We start from the raw sequence: 26,612 nt of genomic DNA, 5'->3' as shown, positions 1-26,612 counted from the left end.
CTTTCCCAGCATCAGGGTCTTTTCCAATGAGTCAGTTCTTCGCATCAGATGGCCAAAGGATTGTAGTTTCAGCTTCAGCATCAGTCCTTCCAGTGAACACCCAGCACTGATCTCCCTTAGGATGGACTGGTTGGATCTCCTTGCAGTCCAAGGGACTCTCAAGAGTCTTCTCCAACACTACAGTTCAAAAGCATCAATTCTTCGGCACTCAGCTTTCTTTATGGTCCAACTCTCACATCCATACACGACTAGTGGAAAAACCATAGATTTGACTAGATGGACCTTTGTTGGCAAGGTATGTCTTTACTTTTCAATATGCTGTCTAGGTTGTTCATAGCTTTTCTTTCAAGTACAGTGGTTAGGACTCAGCATTTTCACTGCTAGGGCCCTGGGTTCGATCTCTGGTTGGGGAGCAAAGATCCTGCAACCCACGTGGCACAGTCAAAAATATATATTGTTTATCTAGAACTTAACTCTAAGCAAATTTCCAGTCCTACTCTCCCCTTCTATCTAGTTGATCATCCCAAGCCCCTTCTATAAGGAATTCTAGAACCACTGTTGACTCTCAAGCTCCACGCAGCTGGGTATGCAATGGTCACTGTCTCTGTTTATGACCATGGGTAGGTAATGAGCTTTGAAGGCACCAAGGGCCATAAGTAGCCTGGAGGTCATCATGTTCTCTTGGAACTGTGGAGCCTAGGAGTCCAGCCCCTGGCCTGGGTAGGGCCAAAAAGCTGAGCTGGGGTGAGTTAAGACAGGGCAGGGGACAGGAACAGGACTGCTCAGTGAGGTCTCTGACAGGCCTGGCAGGCCAGCAGGGCACATAACTCTTTTTTCCCAGTTGGTATTCTACCTGGCCACCAAAAGCTTTAGAATTATTCTCGTGTCAAGTGGGTGCACATGGTCCCAGAACAGCCTTTGCTTTCTTCCCTCGAGCCTTGAGGGAGCCTTGGGGCTGCCTGGGCTGCACAGTGACAGAGGAGGCAGAGGAGCCCACCTGCTGTTTTCTCTGGGCCAGCCCTGCCTCAGATCTAGAAACCACTCCAGATGCAAAGGGGGATGTGTGGAAAGGGGGTGGGGATTAGAAGAAGGGGGGGTGGGGAGGGGAAGAGGAATCTCTGCAGCTGGGGGGGTCCTGTCTTTTCATGCGGCTGAGTGCTCCAGACCCAGGACACAGAGATCTGGGCCACAGAACCAGAGATGTCAGCAGGCAGAGTGTGAAGACACTGCCTCATTTTCACCCACCCCCCATTCCTTTTTCCCATACCACCCATCTAAGCCGAGAGAAGATGCAGACTCACTCCTGTTTGCTGGGGTATGGGGGCACGTGGATGCCTCTGGATGCCCCAACTGCACTCTGCCCTTCCTGTGTCATCTTGACCAAATCACTTAAGGATAAAAACCCAGTTTGCATGAGCGTTCACATCCGTGACCTCATGGGATCCTCCAGCCGTGCTCACTGTAACGTACTGTATCTCATTCAGTCCTTATTACAACTTCACAAGATTCTATTACTGCACCCACTTTACAGAGGAGAAAACTGAGGCTTAGAGAGGTGATGTTACCTTCTCAAGGTCATACAGCTAATAAACGGCAGGACAGGAATTCAACTCAGCTCCAAAGTGTGAGCTCTTCTATAATCCCAGAATGGAGGAAAGAGATGATCACTATCCTCACTCTACAGATGAGGAAACTGATGCAGAGAGGTCAAGTCACTGCCAGTGGCTGTACAAATGGGAAGTGGTGGAGCCAGGATGCAACCTCATTTCTTTTACCAGCAGCACAATGTCTATTTTGCCAACAACAACAACAAAAGAGTGAGGCATCCCAAGTAGATGATCTCAGAGATTCTCTCCAGCTGAGATCTTTTTACATTCTGGGTTGAGACAGAGAGGAATTGGAAGGAGGATGAGTGTAAATAAAGAAGCAACTTGGTCTTACAGCTGCGCCTCCCTGACTCAGGAAGCCAGTGGAGCTGCCCCAGCCCCGCCCTTTCAGTCTCACCACACCCCTCCTTGAAGGAGTCATTCAACAAACAGGGTAGTCAACACTTGGAGCTTGGATTTGCCAGACGGCAAGCTGACCACTCCCCAGCCTCTTCCCTGAAGCCCGTGTGTCCACAGTCACGTCCTGCACAGAGGCACCCATCCCCTGACCCTCTGACTCAGTGGTGCCAGCTGTGGGAGTGGTCCCCAGGGGAGCATATAAAGCACTCGTGGACCCTGGGCATCCACGTTGGGACGTGCACACACACACACCCTCTGTCCCCAGACCTCTCCCCGACCAGCCCGCCAAGCACCCCCAGGGGCGAGCACCTGGCCGCCTCCCGGCAAGGACACACCCCGGGGGGAGGAGCTGCTATCGCGGTGGGGCCCAGCCCACACCGGCTGCGAGCTCCCTTTCCGCTTTTCCACCGGCCCCAGGGGATCGACATGGCCCAGGAGCGTCCCAGCACCGCCCTGGAGCCCCAACACGTCCAGCGGTTGCTGCTGTCCTGCCAAGAAGCCAAGAAGTCCGCCTACTGCCCCTACAGCCGCTTCCCCGTGGGGGCCGCTCTGCTCACCTGGGACGGCAGGATCTTCTCGGGTAAGAGCGGCGCCTGGGGGTCCCCTCCGCGGCAGCCTGGGTGGGAGGTCAGAGGAGGATGCCGACAGGCGACAAGGGTGCTCCGTCTCCCCTTTCCGCTGGGCAAGGCCGCCACACCCCCCGGCCCTGCCTGCTGTTCCAGACGGCCGGGGTAAATATACTGCTCAAGCCCCATGGCTTTCCATTCCTGGGGGGCCCGGGAAGCGAAGGAGAGATGGGGAAGGAAGTGGGGAAGGGGAGGCCACAAATGCAGAGCCTTGTGGGCAGCTCCCCCTGGAGCCGGGAGGGAGAGGGTTAACACTTCCTGAGCCCCGCCTCTGTGTCTGGCACCCGGATAAGACTTCAGGGCTACATCAGCAAGTCCTTACCACCCCCACCCATCAACCCATCAACCTAGGAGTTATGCCCACTTTTTCTAGTGAAGAACCTGAGGTCCAGAGAGGTGACATGGCTTGCTCGAGGTCTCACGGATTTTGGTGACCAGGGCTAAGGCCGCCCCCAAGCCCTCCTTTCTTCCTGTCACCCACCACCCAGGGGGCTGCTTGGGCGTGAGATCGAGGAATCAAGGGCTGACTCGTTAGTCAAGCGTGGGCCTTGCAGAAAAGAAGCCAGGTGGGGTTCTGGTGGCCAGTATTGAGTGCCCGCCTGGGGAGAGAGAGACAGGAATCTGAGCCGGCACTAATCTGTTCCTAAGCAACTTTTCTTTGGTTTGCTGGCTTCATAGAAAAGCTCACTTGAACAATAATTCAGACTTGTTTTTGCTAAGCTTAGGGACATCCCCTTTAATGACAGTGGGGAACAGGGCTTGGAGGTGGCGGAAAAGCGGAAACGCCAATTGCCCCCCCACCCCCCCGCATTCCCACCACTACCCCACTGGCAGATGAGAACTGGTCCAGATGGATAGACGCGAATCCCCAGTCCTGCCCAGTCCTCCCGCCCAGAATCCCCCTTCCACCTGGCAGCAGCCATTTGGAGGACCAGAGGCTCACATGTGTAATCTCATTGGTAGCCCACACCCACCCCAAGCACCCCGGGTCAAATATGAGCCCCTTGCCCCCACCACCATCCATCTGGGAGTCTGGCTGGAGACCCACACCTCCCCCTCTATGGTGGCCCTTCTGGGCTGTCCTTGATGTTCATCTCATCTCTTGTCTTTTGAGATTGGAACTTAGAGTTTCCCTGACTCCCAAGTTTGCTTTCCTGTGGGGGATGCAAAAATCTCTGAGTATCATGTGGAAATTCAGGCCTGGCCCAGTGGCTCAGATGAGCATTAAACATTAACTGCTTCCTCAAACAACACTGCAACCCACAGGCTCAGGGCCTTGAACATGCAATCTGCTATTGATTCCTCCAGCACCTCCATATCCCCTCTGGATGGTGTACAGAGAGGGGCCCTCCCCATCCTTGCATTGATCTATTCATTCAACACATGTTTGCCAAGCACCAATTATGTGCTAGGTAATGTATCAGGTGCTGGAGATGCCGCTGGGAGCAGAAATGGCAGTCCTTGCCCCCACGGAGATCTCCGCTCCTCTTGCACAGGCCATGGCTCCAGGTGGGAGCCTCAGCCAATGATTGTAGGAGAGAATGAATGAAGTGAGCAGAGGTGTGACCTGTTTAAGTGGCAGGGAAGGACCTGACGTCACCAGGAAAAGTGCCATGCAGTGGGCATTCGTGGAGGCATTATAGGATGGGGTACAGGCCCTGGAGGAGTTAGAGTCTCCTGGGTTTACATCCTGGCACTGCTGTTTCTTGGCTGTGTGTGACCCTGGGCAAACCCTCCCAAGTCTCAGCTTACACGTCTGTAAACGGAGGATCAGAGCGCCTGCCTTTTAGGACGGCTGTGAGCAGAGCTGGGGTTCCTGGCCCAGCGGTCCTCCCTGATGGGTGGTGCCCCTGCTGCCTCAGTCATTAAAGATGTCGAATTTCACCCCTGGGTGTGAAGCTTTCCATGAGCTAATGCCTTTAAAGGGCCGGAAGTGCTTAGTACATAGTTTCTGGCCCACGATAGGACTGTCACCACTAGTGACTGCTTCTACTACTACTAATTAATGGCATGATGACGATGGTTTAGAGGCAGATTGAGGACTTTTGAAGGCCAAGTGGAGACACTGAGATTTGATGAGGTAGGAAGTAGGGGGCCAAGAAAAGTAACATGAAATTGGGGTTTGAGGACAGTGCGTCTGACAGGTACTCAAGGAGGACCGGTGCAGAGGAAAGAGTGTCAAGGGGGTGATGTCTGTCTTGCTCGCTGACCGTATGTTGCCTGGCCTATAATTCAGGTTTGTTGAATGTATGAAAGAGTGGTTTGGCCTAGGTCACTGGCAAGTGGGGTGAAGAAGAAGGAATTATCTGGGAGGGATTATATGGGACAGATGGACTAGACCTAAGGTGGGCCAAATGAGAATAAAGGGAAAGAATATCATTCTAGGGTTTCCAGCCAGGGAGACCAGGGGAAGGATGAGACAGAGTTGGATGGTGCAGGGGACATCGTGGGAAGGGACCAACAGTCATATTAATAACTACAATGGATTAAGCCTTCTCTAAGCACTTCTATGGGGCTTCCCATGTGGCTTAGGGGTAAAGAATCTGCCTGCCAATGCAGGAGATGCAGCAAAGGTGGGTTCAATCCCTGCATCAAGAAGATCCCTGGAGGAGGAAATGGCAACCCGCTCCAGTGTTCTTGCCTGGAAAATCCCATGGACAGAGGAGCCTGGCGGGCTACAGTCCACGGGGTCGCAAAGAGTCAGACACAACTGAGTGACTGAGCACACACACACACACACACACGAACGCTTCTATGAAAGATCTTTTCAAATTTCACAGCCACCACATGAGAGGAGACAATGCGTCACATGCATTAGAGCACTTCGTGTTGCAAATGCCAGAAAGCAACCAAAACCATAATGGGCAAAAGCAGATCTTGCCTCAGGGACAGCTGGATCCAGGAACTCAAATGTCACCATGCTCTTCTTTATCCTGGATGCTGGTTTCTTTCTCTTATCTAAAGGTCGGCTTTCTCCAGGCATCAGGGAACATGACCGCAGGCATCCCTAGTTTACATTCTTCCAGCCTTAAAAGCAGAGAGGAAAGAACTCTTTCCCACTAGCTCAAGATGGAAAAATTCCAGGGAAGGGCTCTGATTGGTCCATCTCCAGTCACATGCACATTCCTGGGCCAATCACTGTTGTCACGATGGGGTAGTATGATGGGGCCAGCTGATTCATAGACACGTTCCTCCTCAGTGCAGAGAGGGTGATCTGTTACCGCAAGAAGGAGTGTGGAGGTAACAAGCAGACCTAACCAAGAGCCAAATGCACATTTACAAATGGGACGAGGATCAGTTTTATCTGTTTCCAAATTCCTTCCTCTTTCTGCTGCCCCTCACTGCAGCATGGATGTGCAGAAGGGGGCAGAGAGAATTGTGCTGAGGAGAGGGGACCAATGGAGGGCATTCACCAGAATCCCTGGGTCTCCTTACTTAGAAGGAAAGGGAGGGCAGATGGCAGGAAGGCCGGGCTTGGAGAGGAGGGGACCTTGAACAACCAGAGGAAACCTGGTAGGGCATCAGGGGGTGAATCAGAGATGATTAGGAGACAGACGCTGAAGCTGAAGCTCCAATGCTTTGGCCCCCTGATGCAAAGAGCTGACTCATTTGAAAAGACCCTGATGCTGGGAAAGATTGAGGGCAGGAGGAAAAGGGGACGACAGAAGATGAGATGGTTGGATGGCATCACTGACTCGATGGACATGAATTTGAGCAAGCTCTGGGAGTTGGTGATGGACAGGGAAGCCTGGTGTGCTGCAGTCCATGGGGTCGCAAAGAGTCGGACAGGACTGAGCGACTGAACTGAGAAGACAGAGAGGGCACAGCTGAACTCAGACGCTGTGAGTTTATAGCTCATAGTGGGATGGGTCGGCCCAGTTCTGTGACTTTCTCCAGCCTCATGAAAGACTAGCCCTCCGGGGAGTTACCACCCTCAGGAGCAGCTGGTGTCCTGGCCAGCTCAAAAGCAAGTCTGATAGCCTTGCTGTCACGATCTCGTCATAATGGTTTTATTTCCTCTGGTACCCCTGACCCCGGCCAGGGCCTTGTGCCCCTCACAGCTGGGCCACCAGGACGGTAATTAATAACTTCAACTATTACCTTCTGTCATTGCTGTGGGGCGAGGAGAGGAGGAGGTGACCGTGTGGGAGAGAGAGCTGCTGGTGGACCTGGGCAGCAAGGACCCCGAGAAGAGTTAGGATGGGACACAAGAGGATGAGGATGGAATCAGCCAGGGCCTGCCAGGAGTTGGTGCTCAGCCAGCGTTTGTGGCCGGCCGGGGGGAGGGGCTGGGGGAGACTCAAGGAGGACCACCCTGCGGGCACCACCCAATGGATGGGTGACTTCCTCTTCTTCAGCTCAAGCTCTTGGAATGATGGTCTGCCCCTCCCTTTCCTCCTCTCTCAGAGCGACTGTAGCACTCTGTATGTTTCATTGCCATGGATGGAAGTGGGGAGGTCAGGGAGTCACTTTACTGGATCAGCTGTTATTAATTTGGGAGGGAAAAACCATTAAAAAAAAACAAACAAACAACTTAAGGACATTCTGGTTAACTGCTGAATGCAGCTTGTCTTGACTTAACCTGTAACCCTGATCCTTCATCTGTCTTCCCCCATCCAGACCCTGCCCTCCAGAATCCCAGGGCTCCCTTTCTCCCTCAGGACCACTCTTTATGCTTTATACAGCCCTGCTCCACAGGCCTCCTGGTTCCATAACCAGCTTTCTCTCCGTATAGCCCTGCCCAGCCGCCACACCTGTTCCCATCCCAGCCTCATCCACTGGTCCTCTCCACTGTCACTCAAAAGCAGCTTATCACAAAGACGGGCTTCTCGAACACCCCTCAGCTCTCTGGTTGAGTTAGGATAGAATTCATTAGTGAAGCTGCCGTGTTGCGTTCGCAGTGGGCAGGGAGGCGGGAGAGAGGGCAGTATTCACACACATGGCTGTGATGTTTGTCTTGCCCGGTGGTTCACACGTGTGGTCCCAGACCCATAGCCCAGATCTGACACCTCCTGGGAACCTGTTAGAAGTTTCAGTTCATGGGCTCTGATCCAGAACTGCTAAAGCAGAAACTCAAGGGGTGAGGCTCAGAAATCTTGTTGTTCTTTTTATTTAAAAAAAAAAAAAATGTTTATTTGTTTGGCCGTGCAGGGTCTTAGTTGCGGCTCATGGAATCTTTGCTCTTCCTCACGACATGTGGGATCTAGTTCCCTGACCAGGGATTGAACCCTGGTCCCCTGCATTGGGAGTGCAGTCTTAGCCACCAGACCCCCAGGGAAGTCCCTCAGAAATCTTTTAAGAAGCCCTCCAGGAGATGCCCACTTGCTTGAATGTGGGAAGCCCTGCTCTAATCTGAAGACGCCTCAGAAGGCAGAGTGGACGCAGGCAGGGGGACAGTGCTGACTTCTCTGGGGGACTGGTCCCAGTCACCTCCTCATGAATTCCCTCCCCTGCTGTTGTCTTGATGATATCAACCCCAGCCCGACCTTAGGTACCAAAACACTTCAAAACACAGCCTCACTGAAACACCACAAGGAAAAAGAACATTCTCTATGTCTGTCAGGCCAGGACGTGAGTTGGCTCCTTGCCCCTAGTCTCAGCTTTTCCTCCTTTAAAGGAGGAAAAACCCCATTTTAAAATGGGGTTATAATAGCATCTGCCTTACAGAACTGTTAAAAATTCCATGGAGTGCCTGGCAGATAAAGTGAAAGTGAAAGTCGCTCAGTCATGTCCGACTCTTTGCGGCCCCATGGACTACACAGTCCATGGAATTCTCCAGGCCAGAATACTGGAGTGGGTAGCCTTTCCCTTCTCTAGGGGATCTTCCCAACCCAGGGATTGAACCCAGGTCCCCCGCATTGCAGATGGATTCTTCTCCAGCTGAGCCACCAGGGAAGCCCAAAGGAAAGCAATAAAAGATTAAAAGAAAGCAATTAGTAGTAATAGCACTATCTTCATAGTATTATTTTTGGTATAACCTTTTCTAATTATGGATTCCTAACTTGGCACCATCCCAGGCCATCTCTCCTGTATGTTTGAGTCAGTGAGGCGAAAGGAACACCAGGAATGGAGTTGGTTTGCCTGGATAGGTGATGTTTTTGTTTTTTGGGCTCAGGGAAGAAAAACAAAATTGTCTGGCCTTTCAGGGTTACAGTTCATGGCCAAGGATTTCCTTTCTCCCTTCCTCCTCTTTCTGTTTTTTAAAGCAAGACTGAGAAATTACGCTTGAACTTGCCAGGGGCCCCAAATACACTTATTACTTTGCACCTCAGAGACTTGGCCTCAAAGTGCGAAAATCCAGTCGTTTGATAATAAGTAACTGAGCACATCACTGTTTTAGGCTCTGGGCCCAGTGACTGTTCCAGGCCCTGAGCGTACTGTAATGCACTATACAGACCAAGTCCCTGCCCTCAGGAATTTATACTTGGGGAGTAATGGGAAAATTAGATAATAGAGACATTTATTCCAGGAAAGTGTTAAGTGTTAAAGCAGGAGAAATGGATTGAGAGAGTTGGAGGTGGTAGAGGGAGGAAGCAATTTTAGACAGAGTAATCAGGGAAGGCTTCTCTGAGGAGGTGACATTTAAGCAAAAACCTAGGTAGAGTGGACCATGTGCTTAGAGTGGGGAAGAGAGTCCCAGGCAGTTAGAACAGCCAGTGCAAAGGCCTTGGAGCAGGAGTACACTTGGGGAACAGCTGGAAAGCAAAAGGAAATGAAGTCCAAGAGGTAGGCAGGTTGGCACCAGATTACAAGGGACTTTTTGTAATCTTGGAAAGGATTTCAAAGTGGCCTGAAGGGCAGAGACAGGGTAACTGTCACACCTTGAGTAGAAGCAACAGAAACTCAATCCCACCACCACCAAAGCCTTGGCGTTCATGCGATTAGGAATAGCAGCTCCAGCTGCTGGGCATTTACTCTGTGCCAGAGCTTGTGCTCATTGCTTTACATGCATGATCTCAACTCATTCCCACTAGAGGCCTGCGAGGAAGGTGCTGTCATTTTCGTTTTACAAACTGAAAATGAGACATTCAAGGAGGTTCAGTCCCTTTCCCAAATTCTCAGAGCCAGAGGGCAAAGGGTCCCAAGACAGAACAGAACCCACAGACTCTTTCTACAAAACCTTATTTGAACAGTAGGGTATGTGAGTGCGCTCCCTTCTAAAACACTCTCTCCCTCTCCTTAACTCGGAGAAGACAATGGCACCCCACTCCAGTACTCTTGCCTGGAAAATCCCATGGACGGAGGAGCCTGGTAGGCTGCAGTCCATGGGGTCGCTAAGAGTCGGACACGACTGAGCAACTTCACTTTCATTTTTCACTTTCATGCACTGGAGAAGGAAATGGCAACCCACTCCAGTGTTCTTGCCTAGAGAATCCCAGGGATGCAGGAGGCTGGTGGGCTGCCGTCTATGGGGTCACACAGAGTCGGACACAACTGAAGCGACTTAGCAGCAACAGCAGCTCTCCTTAACTGGATCGTTGACGTTTCCACACATACCAAAGGAAGAGTTCTCTATAAGAGATCATTCTGAACTTCAAAAGCAGACACAGGCAATTGTCTTGAGAGTCCGGACCTCCGGCAGTCTGGCAATTTGCTTTAAGAGCACCTCAGCAAAACCCAAGATTTATGTGAATCACATCTAATGGGAAGAGCATCCCTGAATCAGGGACAAGGCAAGGGCTGGGAGGGCTGCTAGACCGAAGTGGAGTGGGGAGCAATTCTTCTGCTTCTGGGAGCAGCAGAAGTCAAACGCAAGGGAGCCAAGTCTCATCCCGGCCTGACAGACACAAGGAGTGGTTCTTTTTCTTTGTCGCATTTCAGTGAGGCTGTGTTTTGAGGTGAGTTGGTGCTTAAACAAGGTCACAGGTCAACAAAGGTGCGAGAGGCAGGCAGGTGCGAGCAGGCAAGGATATGTTTAAAGGAAGTCATTTCCGGCAGGCATCAGAAACCCGGCTGGGGAGACTAGGTAGGGAGCAAGAAAGACGTATTCATTTACTCACTGACCTAGCAGAGCATCTGAGCATTTAGGGGCCAGTTTTCCAGGCTGCAGTAACTCACATGTGAATATGAACATGTGCTTTGCCAAAGCAGGCAGTCCATAAATATCAACCACTCCTTTCAGGGTTACAACTCCCTGATTGCTCGCTGTCCTGTATCCCAACTGTATTAATTGATTTCTGTGGGATCGCAAATGATACAAAGGCATGCAAACTGTTTTAGGCAAAAGGAGGCTACGTTGGTTCCTATAACTAAATGGTGGAAGAGCTGGAGTGTTTCTGTGCTTCAGGGGCAACTGGTAGCAGAAGGCCAGACTCTTTTCCCACCATCTCTCATCTGAGTTGATTATCATTTCACTGTCTCCTATTGGTCTCCTCTGTAAAGAACAGAAACTAGGCTATCAGTAGGACCCAGGCCCAACTCACAGTGTTCCAGAGCAACTGAAATTCCCTCACAGAGGGGTAGTCTGATTGGCTCAGTGTAGGTCAGGTGCTCAGCTCTGATTGGCCCAGTTCAGTTCAGTTCAGTCACTCAGTCGTGTCCGACTCTTTGTGACCCCATGAATTGCAGCACGCCAGGCCTCTCTGTCCATCACCAACTCCCGGAGTCTACCCAAACCCATGTCCATCGAGTCGGTGATGCCATCCAACCATCTCATCCTCTGTCGTCCCCTTCTCCTCCTGCCCCCAATCCTACCCAGCACTAGGGTCTTTTCAAATGAATCAACTCTTCGCATGAGGTGACCAAAGTATTGGAGTTTCAGCTTCAACATCAGTCCTTCCAATGAACACCCAGGATTGATCTCTTTTAGGATGGATTGACTGGATCTCCTTGCAGTCCAAGGGACTCTCAAGAGTCTTCTCCAAAACCACAGTTCAAAAGCAGCAATTCTGCAGAGCTCAGCTTTCTTCACAGTCCAACTCTCACATCCATACATGACCACTGGAAAAACCATAGCCTCAACTAGACAAACACTGATTGGCCCAATGTGGGTCAATTGCTCAGCTCTGATTGATCCAGTGTGGGTCAGATTTCATCCAACCCCCACACTCACATCCCATTGGCTAAACCTATAGGACTCCACAAAGCTTCCAGGGAGGCTGGGAAAGCAGTTTCTAACTAGGTGGGATGTGCCCAACTCAATTCCAGTGGATTTTTTTTTTTTTGGCTGCACCTCCTGGCCTGTGGGATCTGTTTCCCAGCCAGGGATCGAACCCATGCCCCCTGCATTAGAAGTGCAGAAGCTTAACCACTGGACTGCCAGAGAAATCCCTAAACTTCAATGGATTCTACTAGGAATGTGAACACTGAGAACAATTAAGTCTTTGCCATAAAACCCGCTGTGGCCTGTGAGTATCTGTGTACGTCTTTCTTCACATGCATAGGACCCACTTACAACTTCCTGAGGGTGACAACCCAAAGTTCACACAGCCGCTGCATCCAGCGCTAACAGCAGGATCCATTGGTGGTGCCCAGTCTGCCTTCTCAGGTTGAGATGCGGCCCTGATCATCCAGGGGCCTGAAAACTAAAAAAATAGTCATCTGCCCCTCACTTCATACCTGCTCGGGCACCACACAACGTGAAACAGGAAAGCCTAACAGTCAGCAAATCTCCCATTAGGCAAACAGAACACCTGGGGACCACCAGTCCACACAGTTGCCAAGTCTGTGGGCAAGAAGTGTGAAGACTCTGGTGCACTGGAGTACACCTTGCCTCTCTTTTCTGCCCTGGGGGTAATCCCCTTGTCCACTGAGGCCCCTGGCTTTGCCCTCTGGGAGCTTCTTCCTTGACAATTTACCATCCTCAGCCATACAGCCAAAGTGGGTGTCCAAGAGAATGCCCTCCTGGAGGGAACACAGCTCTCTCAGCTTACTTCTGATGGTAGGGTCTGGGCCGGCCCCAGATTTTTTTAGGGATCGAACAATCGCAGGCTTTTATAGACCAAAACTTTGGCTTCGTTGGCTATCCAATTCTGTCACACCCAAAGAATCCTTTCTGTGCAATAGGTCTTCAGCCTGCCAACTCCCCAGTTTTACTAACTGGTTTCCCTGCCCAGCCCTACCCTGCTGCCTCATTTAAACGGTGGCTACTTTGAAGCACCCGAAACAATGGCTAGGTAGAAATGACAGCCTTAATCAGATCTTTGCCACAGGGCTGTCTCACTTTGCCAGGTAGAAAAATCCTCTGAGTTGGTAATATGGTTTGCCTTCCAGTTTATTACAGGTTGGGGCTTTATGAAATAATCTGTCAGGAGTGTCAAGGGCCGTCAGCTTTCCTCCTTGCCGTATCTTTGTTTTCTTTCACACTGGTTTAGTTGCTAAATCATGTCCGACTCTTGTGACCCCATGGACTGTAGCCTCGCAGGCTCCTCTGTCCGTGGGATTCTCCAGGCAAGAATACTGGAGTGGGTTGCCATTTACTTCTCCAGGGGATCATCTCAATCCAGGGATCGAACCCAGGCCTTCTGCATTACAGGCAGATTCTTTACCGACTGAGCTACAAGGGAAGTCCCATTTCCAACTGCTAAACCAAGGCCACATAGTTTTGGTTTTGTTTTGTTTTTTTTGTCAAAGCTACATCTTATTTTTACTGCAAATTTCTCTTTTAGTTGGATATAGGTTAAGTTACTATAACCAAAAGATCCCAAAATGCAGAGACTCGAATTCTTTTTCTCTCCCATAATGATTCAGGGTAGGCAGCTGGTCCGGGGTAAGTTAGGGCTTCCCAGGTGGCGCTAGTAGTAAAGAACCCACCGGCCAATGCAGGAGACATAAGAGATGTGGGTTCGATCCCTAGGTCCAGACAATCCCTCTGGAAGAAGGCATGGCAACCCACCCCAGTATTCTTGCCTGGAGAATCCCCATGGACAGAGGAGCCTGGTGGGCTACAGTCCGTGGGGTCGCAAAGAGTCGGACACAACTGAAGCGACTGGGCACACACGCACCAGGGCAAGTAGGCAACTCAGCCCTGCAACTCAGCTCTGCTCCAGGAGTTGACCAGGGTTCCGAGTTCCTTCTGTTTTGTTGCTGCTCCATCCTTATGAGCATAAAGCACGTGGTCAAAGCTGTCCCACCCCACCCCAGTCTCTGCAGGAGAGCAGAGAGGAAGAGACAAGCAGTCTCTTTACAAAAGATGTGATTCAGGAGCTTCCCACCTCACTTTGTGCCACATCCCATTAGGTGAAATGCTGCAAGGGAGGCTGGGAAATGTAGTCTCTGAGTGGCCATGGGGGTCAGCCATATTGGAGTGGGAAGCACCTGTATTACTCAAAGGAAGAAGGAGAAAATGAATACTGGGGAACAATGAATATCCTGCCTCAGGGAGAAGGGCAAGCTGTGAAGAGTGACATACTGTCTATCACACTCTGGTGGTCCAGGAAGAGTCCAGCTCCTGTGGCCATCGGTTCATGGCCTCACCTGCCTGAAAGGGGGAGTCTGCTGGTCAGCTAATCTGACTACGCCAGTGTTTTGTCTCCTGGGAAGAGCCCTTGCCCATTTGTTCCCAGAGGGGACACTCCACGGAGGGCCACCAGGGAGGTCTCCCTTACTGCGGGCTGTGCCACCTTGGCAGCCACCTTTCACTGGAGGCCTAGGAATCGATGGCCTTAAGGCTTGTCTAATCACAGACACTCTTTGCAAAGCCTGGGAGCTTTTTGTTTCATAGTTTGTTGCTTTTGACAGTTCTGTTTTGCAAATCAACTCACAGAGAACCCTGGTTGAATGCTGACAGCTGGTATCCACATCAAAAACTTGACCCAGGCCTGATCTTTGAGTCAGCATCGCCACCGTGCCCCACCTGTGGTTTCAGTCTCTGAGACCGAGGCGGGGGCTCTGCTCACCTTCTTAAGCCTCGGCATCTCCCTTGGCCCTGACCTCTGCTGGGAAGATGAGGGTGGGTTCATCAGCCCTGTGAGGCTGTACCTGCTCTGGGTAAGTGATGCGAGTGGGAATTCCTTGGGAAAAGCCACCACACCACACTTGTGACTGTGAGTCACAAGCCTCCCAGTGCTTCTGGTCAAATTGCCCTCTCCTTCCCCTACCTTGTTCTGAGTAGCGGGTCCCTCCCAGCTCTGGAATAGGGCAAGCCTCTTACTCGACACATGTAACAGGTTCTGCTGGTAACACAACTGGACTCTCCTCTCTTCTCAGGGTGCAACATAGAAAATGCCTGCTACCCGCTGGGTGTCTGTGCTGAACGAACTGCCATCCAGAAGGCCATCTCGGAAGGGTACAAAGAGTTTAGGGCAATCGCTATTGCCAGGTGAGTGAGAAAGGCCGGTCGTAGCAATATTCGTTCATCTATTCAACCAACGTCCACCACACACCGGTAACTCATTCATTCATTCATCTGTGGTGTTTATTCTGAACTTCCTAAGTGCCAGGCACTCTAGAGCTGGGCTGAGGGCTAAAAGTAGAAGATAAATAAGGAACAGACTCTGCCCTTGGTAAGCCTAAAGAGCAGATAAACAATCAGGACAGCTCTAAGACAAAGGGAGGTGTGTTCTTCTTCTGATAATAGTGCAGAGTACAATAGCATCCCTACAAGATGCAATAGAAAGGCCACAAAGAAACCTAAAGTGAGAGGGATATAAAAGTCACCTGATTAGACTTCCTGGCCACTGTACCCATTTTACAGTTGAAGAAACTGAGACCCAGAGAGGATGAGCAGCTTTCCTAGGAATTAGTGGCAAAGCTGGAACAGGTAGATCTCTAGAGTCCGACTCCAGAGCTCATTCCACTGTGCTGTGACAGGAAATGAAACCCTCTTCCCTGCTCTCCTTGAGCCGATCCTGGGATCCTTTCTTCACTGTGCAAGCTGACGCCTTTGCTTGGCATCAGTCACCCCTAGGTGCAAGAACCAGGATAAAAGGACAGGCTGGTGGGGTGACAGGCAGGCAACATAACCAGGTTATGGTCTAAACTGATCAGATTCCAGCCTGAGCTCTGGCTGAACAGGAGCACTTATCAACTCTCTCTATATATCCAAGTTCCCACGTGTGCCCTCAGAGGGAATTCTTTGAGTTCTTGCTGGCCATGAACCCCGACTCAGTGGCTTCAGGATTCAAGGGATATGAATGGGCTGTTTTATTCATTCAGATCCCATTACACTTCTGATTTAATGATAAATTGCTCTTGTGTGTACCACTGCATTGTCTATAAGAGAGAGTTCTCTTAGCAAGATAATGGCACAGGGAAAATAGGTAGGAAATGTTGAATCCACCCAGAAAGAGACTACAGGGCTGACCCAGTGTTGGTCTTTAGAGACATCTGGGTGTATGGGTCATCGACTAGGAGTAAATGATCTCTTCATTGTCAGGGAGATGCAGGCTTTTTCTGGCAGAAATATGAGGACCAGGAGCAAGGCTGATGGGGTCTGCATGACAGAAACCAGCCTCCATTTCTTTGATAAGATCCTCAATTGGGCTTGGTCTGGCCCCTGAGGTGATCCACATTATTGAAGGTTTTTTCCCCTGGGTAACTGGAGCCAAGGATGTGTTTCCAGAGGAGGGCCTCAGCTTCCGAGAGCTCTCCCTGGGACCAAGGTCTGTCCTGGCTTCCCTCCGGCTTTGGGAGGAATAAATGAGGCCACCCTGGGAACATTCTGTGCGGATGTGCAGAGATCAGGATGTGAATTACATTTCAGGGGGAAAAAAAGAGGTGGGGGGATAACTCAATTTCAAAGCTGATCCAAGAAAATAATGATATTCTGGGGAAAAGGAGGCCAAAGTCAACAAAAGGAGAATGGTGAGGTGGCCCTGCTCTGTTTAGAATGTTCCAGTTGAAAGATTTTTTCTCTTGGTCATTGTCTACTCTTAAACATGACTGGATTTTCTTTGTGATGATTAGTAAATGTCCTTGTTTATACAAAAACTGCATTTTTTCCTGCTCCCACCTGCTCCTGTCTGGGTGCTCAGCCTGCACTGGCATCCCCGAGCCAGAAAAGCAGTCATTACTGCGCTAATGATTTGTTAAATTGAGAGTGTGGATTTAGAGGGTGAATGGGAAGTGCCAGCTCCCTTGTTAGCGCTGATGGGCGGGCACCATCTCAGAGAGCCCCCTCGAGATCTGTAAAATGGAGTGTGCGCAGCTCAGGGTGGATTTTGCTAATGAGGAGATGAGCTTGCCCCACTGGGGTCCCTGCTGTCATCATCAAAGTCGACAGGTTTCCAGCCTGTCAAGTCTGATAAGCTGGCCTCAGTGTGTGCCCAAGGTCAGCACAAACCACAGGAAACTGTCAATACCCAGCACGAGGCAGGGGAGGCAGAGGGTAGAGGAAAGGGAGAGGGGGCGATGAGAGGAAGAAAGGTCCCTGTGCGCCCAGCACCGTCTGGGCTGCTTCTTGTTCTGCCTCTCCCTAAGCCTAACCACTGTCTGCCTGTAGTTATGACATTTACACACAGATTTGATCTCCCTTTGAGACATCAAGGTCCCTGCAGGCGGGGATTCTTTGACGGGTCTTTGTCGCTCCCTCCCAGGCTTGCTTAGCACAGAGCAAGCTCTCAGCCAACATGCGTGCAATGAAATAAAAAACAGAGACTTCCCTGGTTGTCTAGTAACTAAGATTCTGTGCCCCCAACACAGGGGGCCTGGATTTGATCCCTGATCAGGGAACTAGATCCCATATGCCACAACTAAGATGCCGCACAGCCAAACTGATTAATTAAAAAAAAAAAACTTGGTGGACTTCCCTGTGACTCAGTGGTAAAGAATCTGCTTGCCAGTGCAAGAGACACGGGTTCGATCCCTGATCCCGGAAGATCCCACCTTCCCTGGAGCCACAGAGCCCATGAGTCCCAGCTATTGAGCCTGTGTTCTGGAGCCCGGATCCCACAGCTACTGAAGCCCTGGCGCCCTAGAGCCTGTGCTCCACAACAAGAGAAGCCCCTGCGGTGAGAAACCGCCCTGCAACTACAGAAAAGCCCGTGCAGCAACAAAGACCCAGCACAGCCAAAAATCAATAAATACGAAAGAACAGAGTCCAGGACTTCTCTGGCAGTCCAGTGGTTAAGAGTTTGTGCTTCTAATGCAGGGGGCATGGGTTCGATCCCTGGTCGGGGGAAGATCCCTAATGCTGTATGGTGCAGCCAAAAAAAAACCCAAGCGCAGCCTCCAAAGAGCTGACGAAAGGCTCTGGCTACAACATCAGCGCTTGGAAACCAGAGGGTTCATCCGGTTCAGTGTGCATGCTGGGCAGGGGTCCCCGCCCTCTCAGGTCCCCAAGGGGTCCCTCTGAAGCTAGGAGTGTGAGTGTGCTCAGTGAGGACCCACCTTTCCGTGAGCAGAAGCTTTCTTTGACTGGACCCCCACAGGTAAAAGGGAGTTGTCATCAGGGTTAAATAAAGCAGCAGCCCTCCACTCTCTCTCCCCTCAGCTGCTTTATTCAATTCACAGCATCTGTCTGTAGCTGTAATGGATATGTGGTTGGCTGATAGGCTGATGGTTTGCCGGTTATCTGGTGCACCTGATTAGTCAAAACTCCTGACTGCAGTGAATTTCACCTGTTTTGTTCACTGCTCTGTCCCCAGCACAGACGGTGCGTGATATACAGTAGGTGCTCAATAAATAACTGTTTGTCAATTAACATGAGATAAACACTATAAAATACTTTGGAGGGTGTCTGGCACATTCTAGGCATCTATTAAACAATATGATAATTATTGTTAATACAAAATAGGTAAATTAATTATATAATATTATACCACGTAAAGAACATAGTGTATAATAAAACTGAATATGACAAGGTACGAAAATTATGACAGAACTTATCTATCTCAAGCAATAATGCCCAGTGACTAGTATAGGCAGTAATAATGTGTCTATAGCATTCTAAAGTTTAGGAAATTCTTTGCACATCTTAGTTCATTTTATCCTAGCATTTCTACAATGTGGATGACATTATTCCCCACATTTTATAGGCAAAGAAATGACCCTTGCATGGGTTCAAATGACTTGGTCAAAATCACATGTAATTAACAAAATGAGGAACTGATCAAGAATTGAATTTTAAATCCTGTGATCTTCCAGAGACACCAGAGAACTGTGGGTCTTAGAAGCACAAAGATGATGGTGACCACTGGCTTAACCTCTGATTCTTCATCAGGCCTGGGGGTTCTTAGTGTTTCCTCTTTCTTTAAACACCATCCTATGTCCTGCTCAGTACTGGGGGGCTGCCTGCAGGTGCCTTCATTCTCAGAGAAAACCCCTTGGCTGTAAGATTCTCTTCTCCCGCTTTCTCAGACGCTAGGTGCCCAGTTTTCTCAAAGACTCACATGTGTCTTATTCTTTTATGCCTCAGGACCTTTGCACATACTAGATCCCTTGTCTGCAAAAGAGAAAAACCTGGAGGTTCAGAATAGCACTCTGTTACTTCATCTCAGTGAACCTGTGTCCTTGATGATAAAATGGTCATCTGGATGCTCAGGTTATACTGAGAATTAAATGAGATAATGTCTACAAGTGCCTGGTCCAGAGCTTGGAACAGATCAGGTACTCACTAATGATGACTTATGAACTCGATGCTTCCTCCAAGGACCAGGTCAATGCTACCTCCTCCATGAAATACTCTCTCCTTCCCTAGTCAAGGATCATCTCCTTCTTACCCTGTGTTCTTACTGCATTTTGTTTGAAATGATAACTCATCTAGTTTTCTTTGTCACCCACTGGGCTGAAGGTCAGACAAATTCTCTTTAACCTTTGTGTCCCTGGGTTGTGGGTGATAGTAAGTGTTCACTACACATTCACTGAACACGCCAATGAAAGGAATGGTCCTACCTATGGTCTTGCCTCTTGCAAGTGTGGAAAGTTCTGTCCACTTCTTCTCAGCCTCTAGGACATGGCTCATCTGTGAACCAGGAACTGCCTGGAGGGATTTGACTTAATCTGCAGGCAGGCAGGACTCCTGAATTTAAGCAATCCTTCTCAAGTTTCCAAAGAGACTGATCCATATTTTTGTTTCTCTGCTTCCCCAGTGACTTGCAAGATGATTTTATCTCACCCTGCGGGGCTTGCAGACAGGTCATGAGAGAGGTAAGCAACTTCCCTTTCTTTCTGGAATGGATTTCCCCCTGCTCTTCCCTGCTCTTCCAGGCCCCGGAAGCCAAGCCAGACCAAGTGAAGAGATACAATGACTGTCCTGTTAGCTGGGTTGGCTGACTCCTAACGCCTTCCCAAGCTTGCATGAATCACTGGAAATTATTCTTTCATTCAACAAATACTTACTGAGTGAGTGTCTGCTCTGTGCTAGGCATTGACCTTGCTCTGGCGAGACAGCGGAGAAAAAACAGGCCAGGCTCTACACTCACAGACATTATATAGTCTAGTGTAGAAGACAGACAAATAAGGAGCAAAATAAATCAACAGAGTTGCTGAGAGTGATGAGGGCTACAGAGAAAAAAAATGCAGAAGAAAGGAGTTGAGAGTGACAGAAGGTGGAGCTGACTCTAGGTCAGAGTCAAAGGGCAGCAAATAACAGCCCGCAGGCAGATCCAGACTTCTGCTTGTTGTAAATAGTATTACTGGCATGCATCCACACCCACCAATTCACACATTCCCTCTGGCTGCTTGGGCCCTACCACGGGAGAGAGAGGAGTTACAACATGGACCTAATGGCCTGCAAGGCCTAAAATATTTACTATCTGGCCCTTTATGGGAAAAAGTTTGCCAACCCCTGCTTTTAGATGGCCAGGAAGGGTCTCTCTTTGAAGACAACATTTCAGCAGAGATATAAATAATGAATACCAGACCACCTGACCTGCCTCTTGAGAAACCTGTATGCAGGTCAGGAAGCAACAGTTAGAACTGGACATGGAACAACAGACTGGTTCCAAATAGGAAAAGAAGTACATCAAGCCTCTATATTGTCACCCTGCTTATTTAACTTATATGCAGAGTACATCATGAGAAACACTGGGCTGGAGGAAGCACAAGCTGGAATCAAGATTGCCGGGAGAAATGTCAATAACCTCAGACATGCAGATGACACCACCCTTATAGCAGAAAGTGAAGAGAAACTAAAAAGCTTCTTGATGAAAGTGAGAGAGGAGAGTGAAAAAGTTGGCTTAAAACTCAACATTCAGAAAACTAAGATCATGGCATCTGGTCCCATCACTTCATGGGAAATGGATGGGGAAACAGTGGAAACAGTGTCAGACTTTATTTTGGGGGGCTCCAAAATCACTGCCGATGGTGATTGCAGCCATGAAATTAAAAGACGCTTACTCCTTGGAAGGAAAGTTATGACCAACCTAGATAGCATATTAAAAAGCAGAGACACTACTTTGCCAACAAAGGTCCGTCTAGTCAAGGCTATGGTTTTTCCAGTGGTCATGTATGGATGTGAGAGTTGGACTATAAAGAAAGCTGAGCGCAGAAGAATTGATGCTTTTGAACTATGGTGTTGGAGAAGACTCTTGAGAGTCCCTTGGACTGCAAGGAGATCCAACGAGTCCATCCTAAAGGAGATCAGTCCTGAGTGTTTACTGGAAGGACTGATGTTGAAGCTGAAACTCCAATACTTTGGCCACCTCATGCAAAGAGTTGACTCATTGGAAAAGACCTTAATGCTGGGAAGGATTGGGGGCAGGAGGAGAAGGGGACGACAGAGGATGAGATGGCAGGATGGCATCACTGACTCGATGGACATGGGTTTGGGTAAACTCCGGGAGTTGGTGATGGACAGGGAGGCCTGGCTTGTTGCGATTCATGGGGTCACAAAGAGTCGAACACAACTGAACGACTGAACTGAACTGATAAATAATGAGAAAAGATGAGACAGACCAACGTCTCGAGATTTGCAGGTGGAGGAAGCAGCAAGTTTAATGCCCACACGCTTGGTGAGTTGCATGAGCAGTATGAAAGCCAAAGAGGCTGGAACACCGGGGCAGGGCTTAGGGGTTAGTGACGGGTGAAGGCACAGAGGTGGTCAGGGGCGCATCATACAGGGTCTAGGAGGCCGTGGATAGAGGGTATATTTCACTCCAGGAATAAAGGGAACTGAATCCTATACTTAAAAATGGTCAAAATGATAAATCTTATGTATATTTTGCGATATTAAAACACAAGTTGGGGAAAGAAAAGAATAAAGGGAATCCAGTGGCTGTTTTTAAGAAGGGACTTAAAGGATCTGATGTACTTTTTACAAAGATCTTGGTTGGACGCCTTCAGTTTCTTCGATTCTAAAAACCAAGGGGCTGGGTTCGATCCTTTCTTCTGAATCTGGGCTCAGTGAAGTTTTTGATGTGTATACGTACATTGGAGGAAGAGGGATGTCAGTAGCTCTGGTGGACTCTCAAAGGGGCCTGTGACCGCCAGAGCCCCCAAAGGCTAAAGCCACCAATTTGAAGAGTCCCCAGGCCTTGAGCTCTCAGGAGTCATCAACCCCTCTAAAGACAGCATCTCATTTAATCCCCACGCCCTGCCTGGAGGGAAGTGTGGGTCCTTAGCCCTGTTTGTCAGAGAAGCTGCTGATGGACACACACCAGCTGGTCAGCGGCAAGCTGGCCTTCACTATAGCCATTCAGGCTGACAGCAAAGCCCACGTTCCCCCGGCCCCTCTCTCCCTTTACGGTCCTACAAAAGGGACAAGTTATTTTTGGCCACAGTGGAGATAAAATGATGCTGTGCAGAATCGGATGGCTTGTTCCATGGGGGCTTCTGCTTTGGGAGCTGCTGGAATTTGGGCGGAAGCGGGGGCGCAGGGGTGCAGTTTTGCTGTTGTGCCTTGGGGGGTTCCTAGCATCTCTGGAACACACAGACATCTCCATCCTCCTGCTGCTCGCGAGGCCTGCAAATCAGGCGCAGTTAGCAGGACTCATTTCCCAAATCTAGATGAAAAATGCCACGAGGAAGGCTCTGAATTCACATTGGGGACTTCATTCATCCCCTGGTTGCTGCTGCTGCTAAGTCGCTTCAGTCGTGTCCGACTCTGTGCGACCCCATAGGCGGCAGCCCACCAGGCTCTCCCGTCCCTGGGATTCTCCAGGCAAGAACACTGGAGTGGGTTGCCATTTCCTTCTCCAATGCATGAAAGTGAAAAGTGAAAGTGAAGTCGCCCAGTCGTGTCTGACTCTTAGCGACCCCATGGACTGCAGCCTACCAGGCTCCTCTGTCCATGGGATTTTCCAGGCAAGAGGACTGGAGTGGGGTGCCATTCCCCCAGTTAGAGGGGCACAAATGGCCGCCCAACACCATGGCGTGTTCCAGGCCACAGACAGCAAGCACATCAGGATGCCAGCTCCCTGACTCCCCAGGCCCTGCCTCCGTCTAATTGCTCAAGGCTGTTTTCTCCACACAGATCAGATGTTGGCAAATGAGAGACGACGAATGGAAAAGCTGAAGGTGAGAGAAGCAAAACGGAAACCAAAATGCAAATAATAAAAGCTGAAGCTTGGGGGCCAGAAGCCTGGCACTTGAATTTGCCTCCGCTCAACTTTTACCCACACCCTCAGGCAGAGCCCGCCAAGCAGAAAAATTTCCTTCCTTAAAACATTAATTTTAAAAAGACGGATTGTGCTTGGTAATAACTTGGTGATTCAGGCCGAAGCATCAACAGCAGGCTGCAGACCTGAGCAGTCACTCGGAACCGCTAGTTGTCAGTAGACATGGCTTCCATTGGGTATTTACCACGTGCCAGGCACTGGTGCAGGCCCTTTCCACCCATTGCCTCCAGTACTTATGGCATCTGGCCAGGTAGAGCCTCAGGCTGTTGACTCCAACTCCCCAGGATACTCTCCATTACACTACTGACTTAACTCTCCACCCAGGACGCCTATCTTCCTGCCTGATAAGTCTTTTGTCTCTAAAACCATTTCACAGATCAAGACAGTGAGACCCAAGGAGTTTCTCGTTGTTTGCCCCATATCACACAGCCAGCAAGTGGTAGCTCCTGTTATGTAAAAGAGAGATGGGGACACAGATTTGGACTATAACTCTTTTTTTAACTCTGCAAAGCCTCGGTTTCCTTATCCGTAAAATGGGAATAATATGCACCTGCCTCAAGGGCAGATGATGAAATCCTGCATGTTCATTGTACAGTGTGTGATGAGGCAGGCATGCAACCTCTCCAGGTTCTCAGGAGGTATCGAGAGGCCCCAAGGGAAGAAGATATGAGTTGTTTGTCACAACAGGAGGGGATCTGGCCCCAGGGGTTAGATATTGTTCTTATAAAGCCCTATTGTTGTTCAGTTGCTAAGTCACTTCACTGGAAGGACTGATGTTGAAGCTGAAGCTCCAATACTTTGGCCACCTCATGGAAAGAGCTGACTCATTGGAAAAGACCCTGATGCTGGGAAGGATTGAGGGCAGGAGAAGGGGATGACAGAGGATGAGATGGTTGGATGGCATCACCGACTCGATGGACATGGGTTTGGGTAGACTCCGGGAGTTGGTGATGGACAGGGAGGCCTGGCGTGCTGCAGTTCATGGGGTTGCAAAGAGTCGGACATGACTGAGCGACTGAACTGAACTGGACTGCTAAGTCGCATCAGACTTTTTGTGACCCCATAGACTGCTACACTCCTGGCTTCCCTGTCCTTCACTATCTCTCAGAGTTTGCTCAAACTCATGTCCATTGAGTCAGTGATGCTATCTAGCCATTTTATCCTCTGCCACCCTCTTCACCTTTTACCTTCAATCTTCCCAACTTCAGGGTCTTTTCCAATAAGTCAGTTCTTCATATCAGGTGGCCAAAGTATTGGTGAGTCCTAATCACAGAACAGCATTTACTGCCCCTTAGCAATGTGCCAAGCACTATGTTAACTGCTTATGCCATCTTTCACTGGCTCTTCCCTCAGGCCCTATCAACCAGGTATGATTATTATCATTCCCATTTTACAGGTGAGAAAACCGAGGCACAGAGAGGCACATTAGACAGTAAGAGGTACTCAACCCAAGCCAGACTCAAACCAGGGCTGCCCTCGCCCCTCGGCCACACCGCCTCCTCACGCTGGCTTTGCCTCTTTTCCAGTTTGGCACCGACTGGGCTGTCTACATGACCAAGCTGGATGGCACGTTTGTTGTCAGGACAGTCCAGGAGCTGCTCCCTGAATCTTTTGGGCCCGAGGACCTGCAGAAGATCCAATGAGGGATGGAGAACGCCCTCTGCCCGAGAGCTCCTGCCTTCCTACACGGGCTAAAGGGGACGACCACCCGGAGGACTTCATGAAGACATTCTCACAGACCTGGGGACACCTGCCGAACGGGCCCCAACCCCCCAGGCTCTGGGCGGAGACTGTTTTTCCAATTACACTGGAGCACCAGATTTCTACTGAAGTGATACAGGGTTTCCATTCCAGCCTCTCCTTGCAACCTGTCTTGTCCTCTCTGCTGGGTGACTTTTCTAATGATAAATATCACAAACATTCCAGAGAGGCATTTTGCTCCATCTCAATCCTTGCTGTAGCTCTCAGGAGGGGCAGTCTTTATATTAAATAGAAAGACCTGGGCTCTTTCTGCCAGGAAAAGAATCAGGCGCTTTGGATCTGTTTAGCTGGTGTGGAGAGCTGAGTTTTTAGGTTTCTTGTCCCTGGTTTCTTCCTATGGGGGGCCGCTGGGCTGGTTCTTACATCTAACAGCCATTTCTAGAGTCTGTTCTGGGCTAAGTCAGACCTGGGCACTGGATGCTGTCACCCCCCCAAGTATAAAGGGGGGGGGCTGTTTGTCTAGATGGCAGAGCAAACATCTCTATGAGGACCTACTGTGTGTCCAGTGTTTTTACCTGGATTATTTTGTATTTAAAGTGCTCAGTAAAGTAGCTATCTCCTCCTTCTTACAGTTGTGGGCCCTGGGCCTCAGAGAGGTTGAGCAGCTTGCACTAGGACCACAGCAAAATTTAAACCAAAATCCAGGTCCCATCACTCCCCCTGGGATCTAGAAACAGTGCCTGCTCTTTGCCATGTGCTGTGAGGTGGCACACCTGGATTCTGAACCAGGTCTGACTCTGAGTCTTTTTCCACTTTTCCCACAGCTGATGTCTGGCTGCCTTTATTTACTGAGTCTTTCTATATGCCAAATACTGCAAAGAAAGATGTATAATAAACAGTCTCTGCCTTTGAGGAATTTGCAATCTGATAGGGAGAGAGGTGAAAACAGGACTCATGCTCAGAAATACACACTGTGATCTAGGCTGGTAGCAATGCAGGGGGGCCGCACTCTGCTTTCTGGGGAGTGAAGAGGGTCAGAGAGGGAACTGTCTGTTTCATTGGTGCCATTAGGAAGGTGAGGACTGAAAAGGGAAGGTGCTGGGCTGGCTCTGTAAAGGGGGCTGGCAGCTCTAGGTGTCCTCCCTGGAGGAACTGGCCTTGGGGCCAACCTTTGTGGCTGGGGTAAGAATAGGGCATGGGTTTCCTCTTTCACCCCTTCCCTAGGAGTCCTTGTGAGATCAGAGCATCTGCAAGGATTACTGGTGCATGCGTGCCAAGACGTTTCCATCGTGTCCGACTCTCTGTGACCCTAGGGACTGTAGCCCACCAGGCTTCTCTGTCCATGGGATTGTCCAGGCAAGGATTCTGGAGTGTGTTGCCATTTCTTTCTCCAGGGGATCTTCCCAACCCAGGGATCGAACCCGTGTCTCTTACACTTGCCTATATTGGCAAGCTAGTTCTTTACCACTAGCACTACCTAGGAAGCCCTACTGTCTGATAAGACTGGCTTTTCCATTACCCACCCAGACTTACCTGCTGCCATCCTGAGAGACAGAAAAGTAATATTTCCAGCATTCTGCATGATGCAAGACTCCACCCTGCCTTTCTCTAGAAATGGTTGCTGAGAACTTCAGCACACTCTTCTGGATGTTCTCAACCAGGAGGAGTGAAGAAAGAAAAAGAAGAGAGGAAGCAGGAAGAAAACGGGCCAAGACGTTAACATCAGTTAAAATTCTGATCAATGGGAATCTAGAGTAGTGGGTTATTTTCCTTTGTACATATCTGGATTTTTTAAATTCCCAAAATATTTCTTTTTTCATTTAACAAAAAAAAAGATGGTATGG

The 26,612-nt window shown here is 49.7% G+C and overlaps 1 protein-coding gene across 2 annotated transcripts; it reads left to right on the top strand.

Moving 5' to 3' along the window:
- Positions 1-1,996: 1,996 nt before the first annotated feature.
- CDA (cytidine deaminase) lies at positions 1,997-25,680 on the top strand. Of its 2 annotated transcripts, XM_081574821.1 has the most exons (5): positions 2,341-2,586; positions 14,780-14,891; positions 19,600-19,657; positions 22,923-22,966; positions 24,594-25,680. In XM_081574821.1, exons 1-4 carry the CDS (start codon positions 2,433-2,435, stop codon positions 22,962-22,964), a joined length of 366 nt encoding a protein of 121 aa, XP_081430947.1. In that variant the 5' UTR covers positions 2,341-2,432; the 3' UTR covers positions 22,965-22,966; positions 24,594-25,680. The 2 variants fall into 2 exon arrangements, with proteins under 2 accessions (XP_081430946.1, XP_081430947.1); XM_081574820.1 differs by lacking the exon at positions 22,923-22,966 and having other exon boundaries at positions 1,997-2,586.
- Positions 25,681-26,612: the final 932 nt, after the last annotated feature.

The sequence above is a fragment of the Giraffa tippelskirchi genome, chromosome 3 (genome assembly GCF_054371585.1).
Source record: "Giraffa tippelskirchi isolate mGirTip1 chromosome 3, T2T-mGirTip1v1.2.pri, whole genome shotgun sequence".
Lineage (NCBI taxonomy): Eukaryota > Metazoa > Chordata > Mammalia > Artiodactyla > Giraffidae > Giraffa > Giraffa tippelskirchi.
Note: the sequence above shows the minus strand (reverse complement) of the source record. Positions and strands in the feature narration are given on the sequence as shown.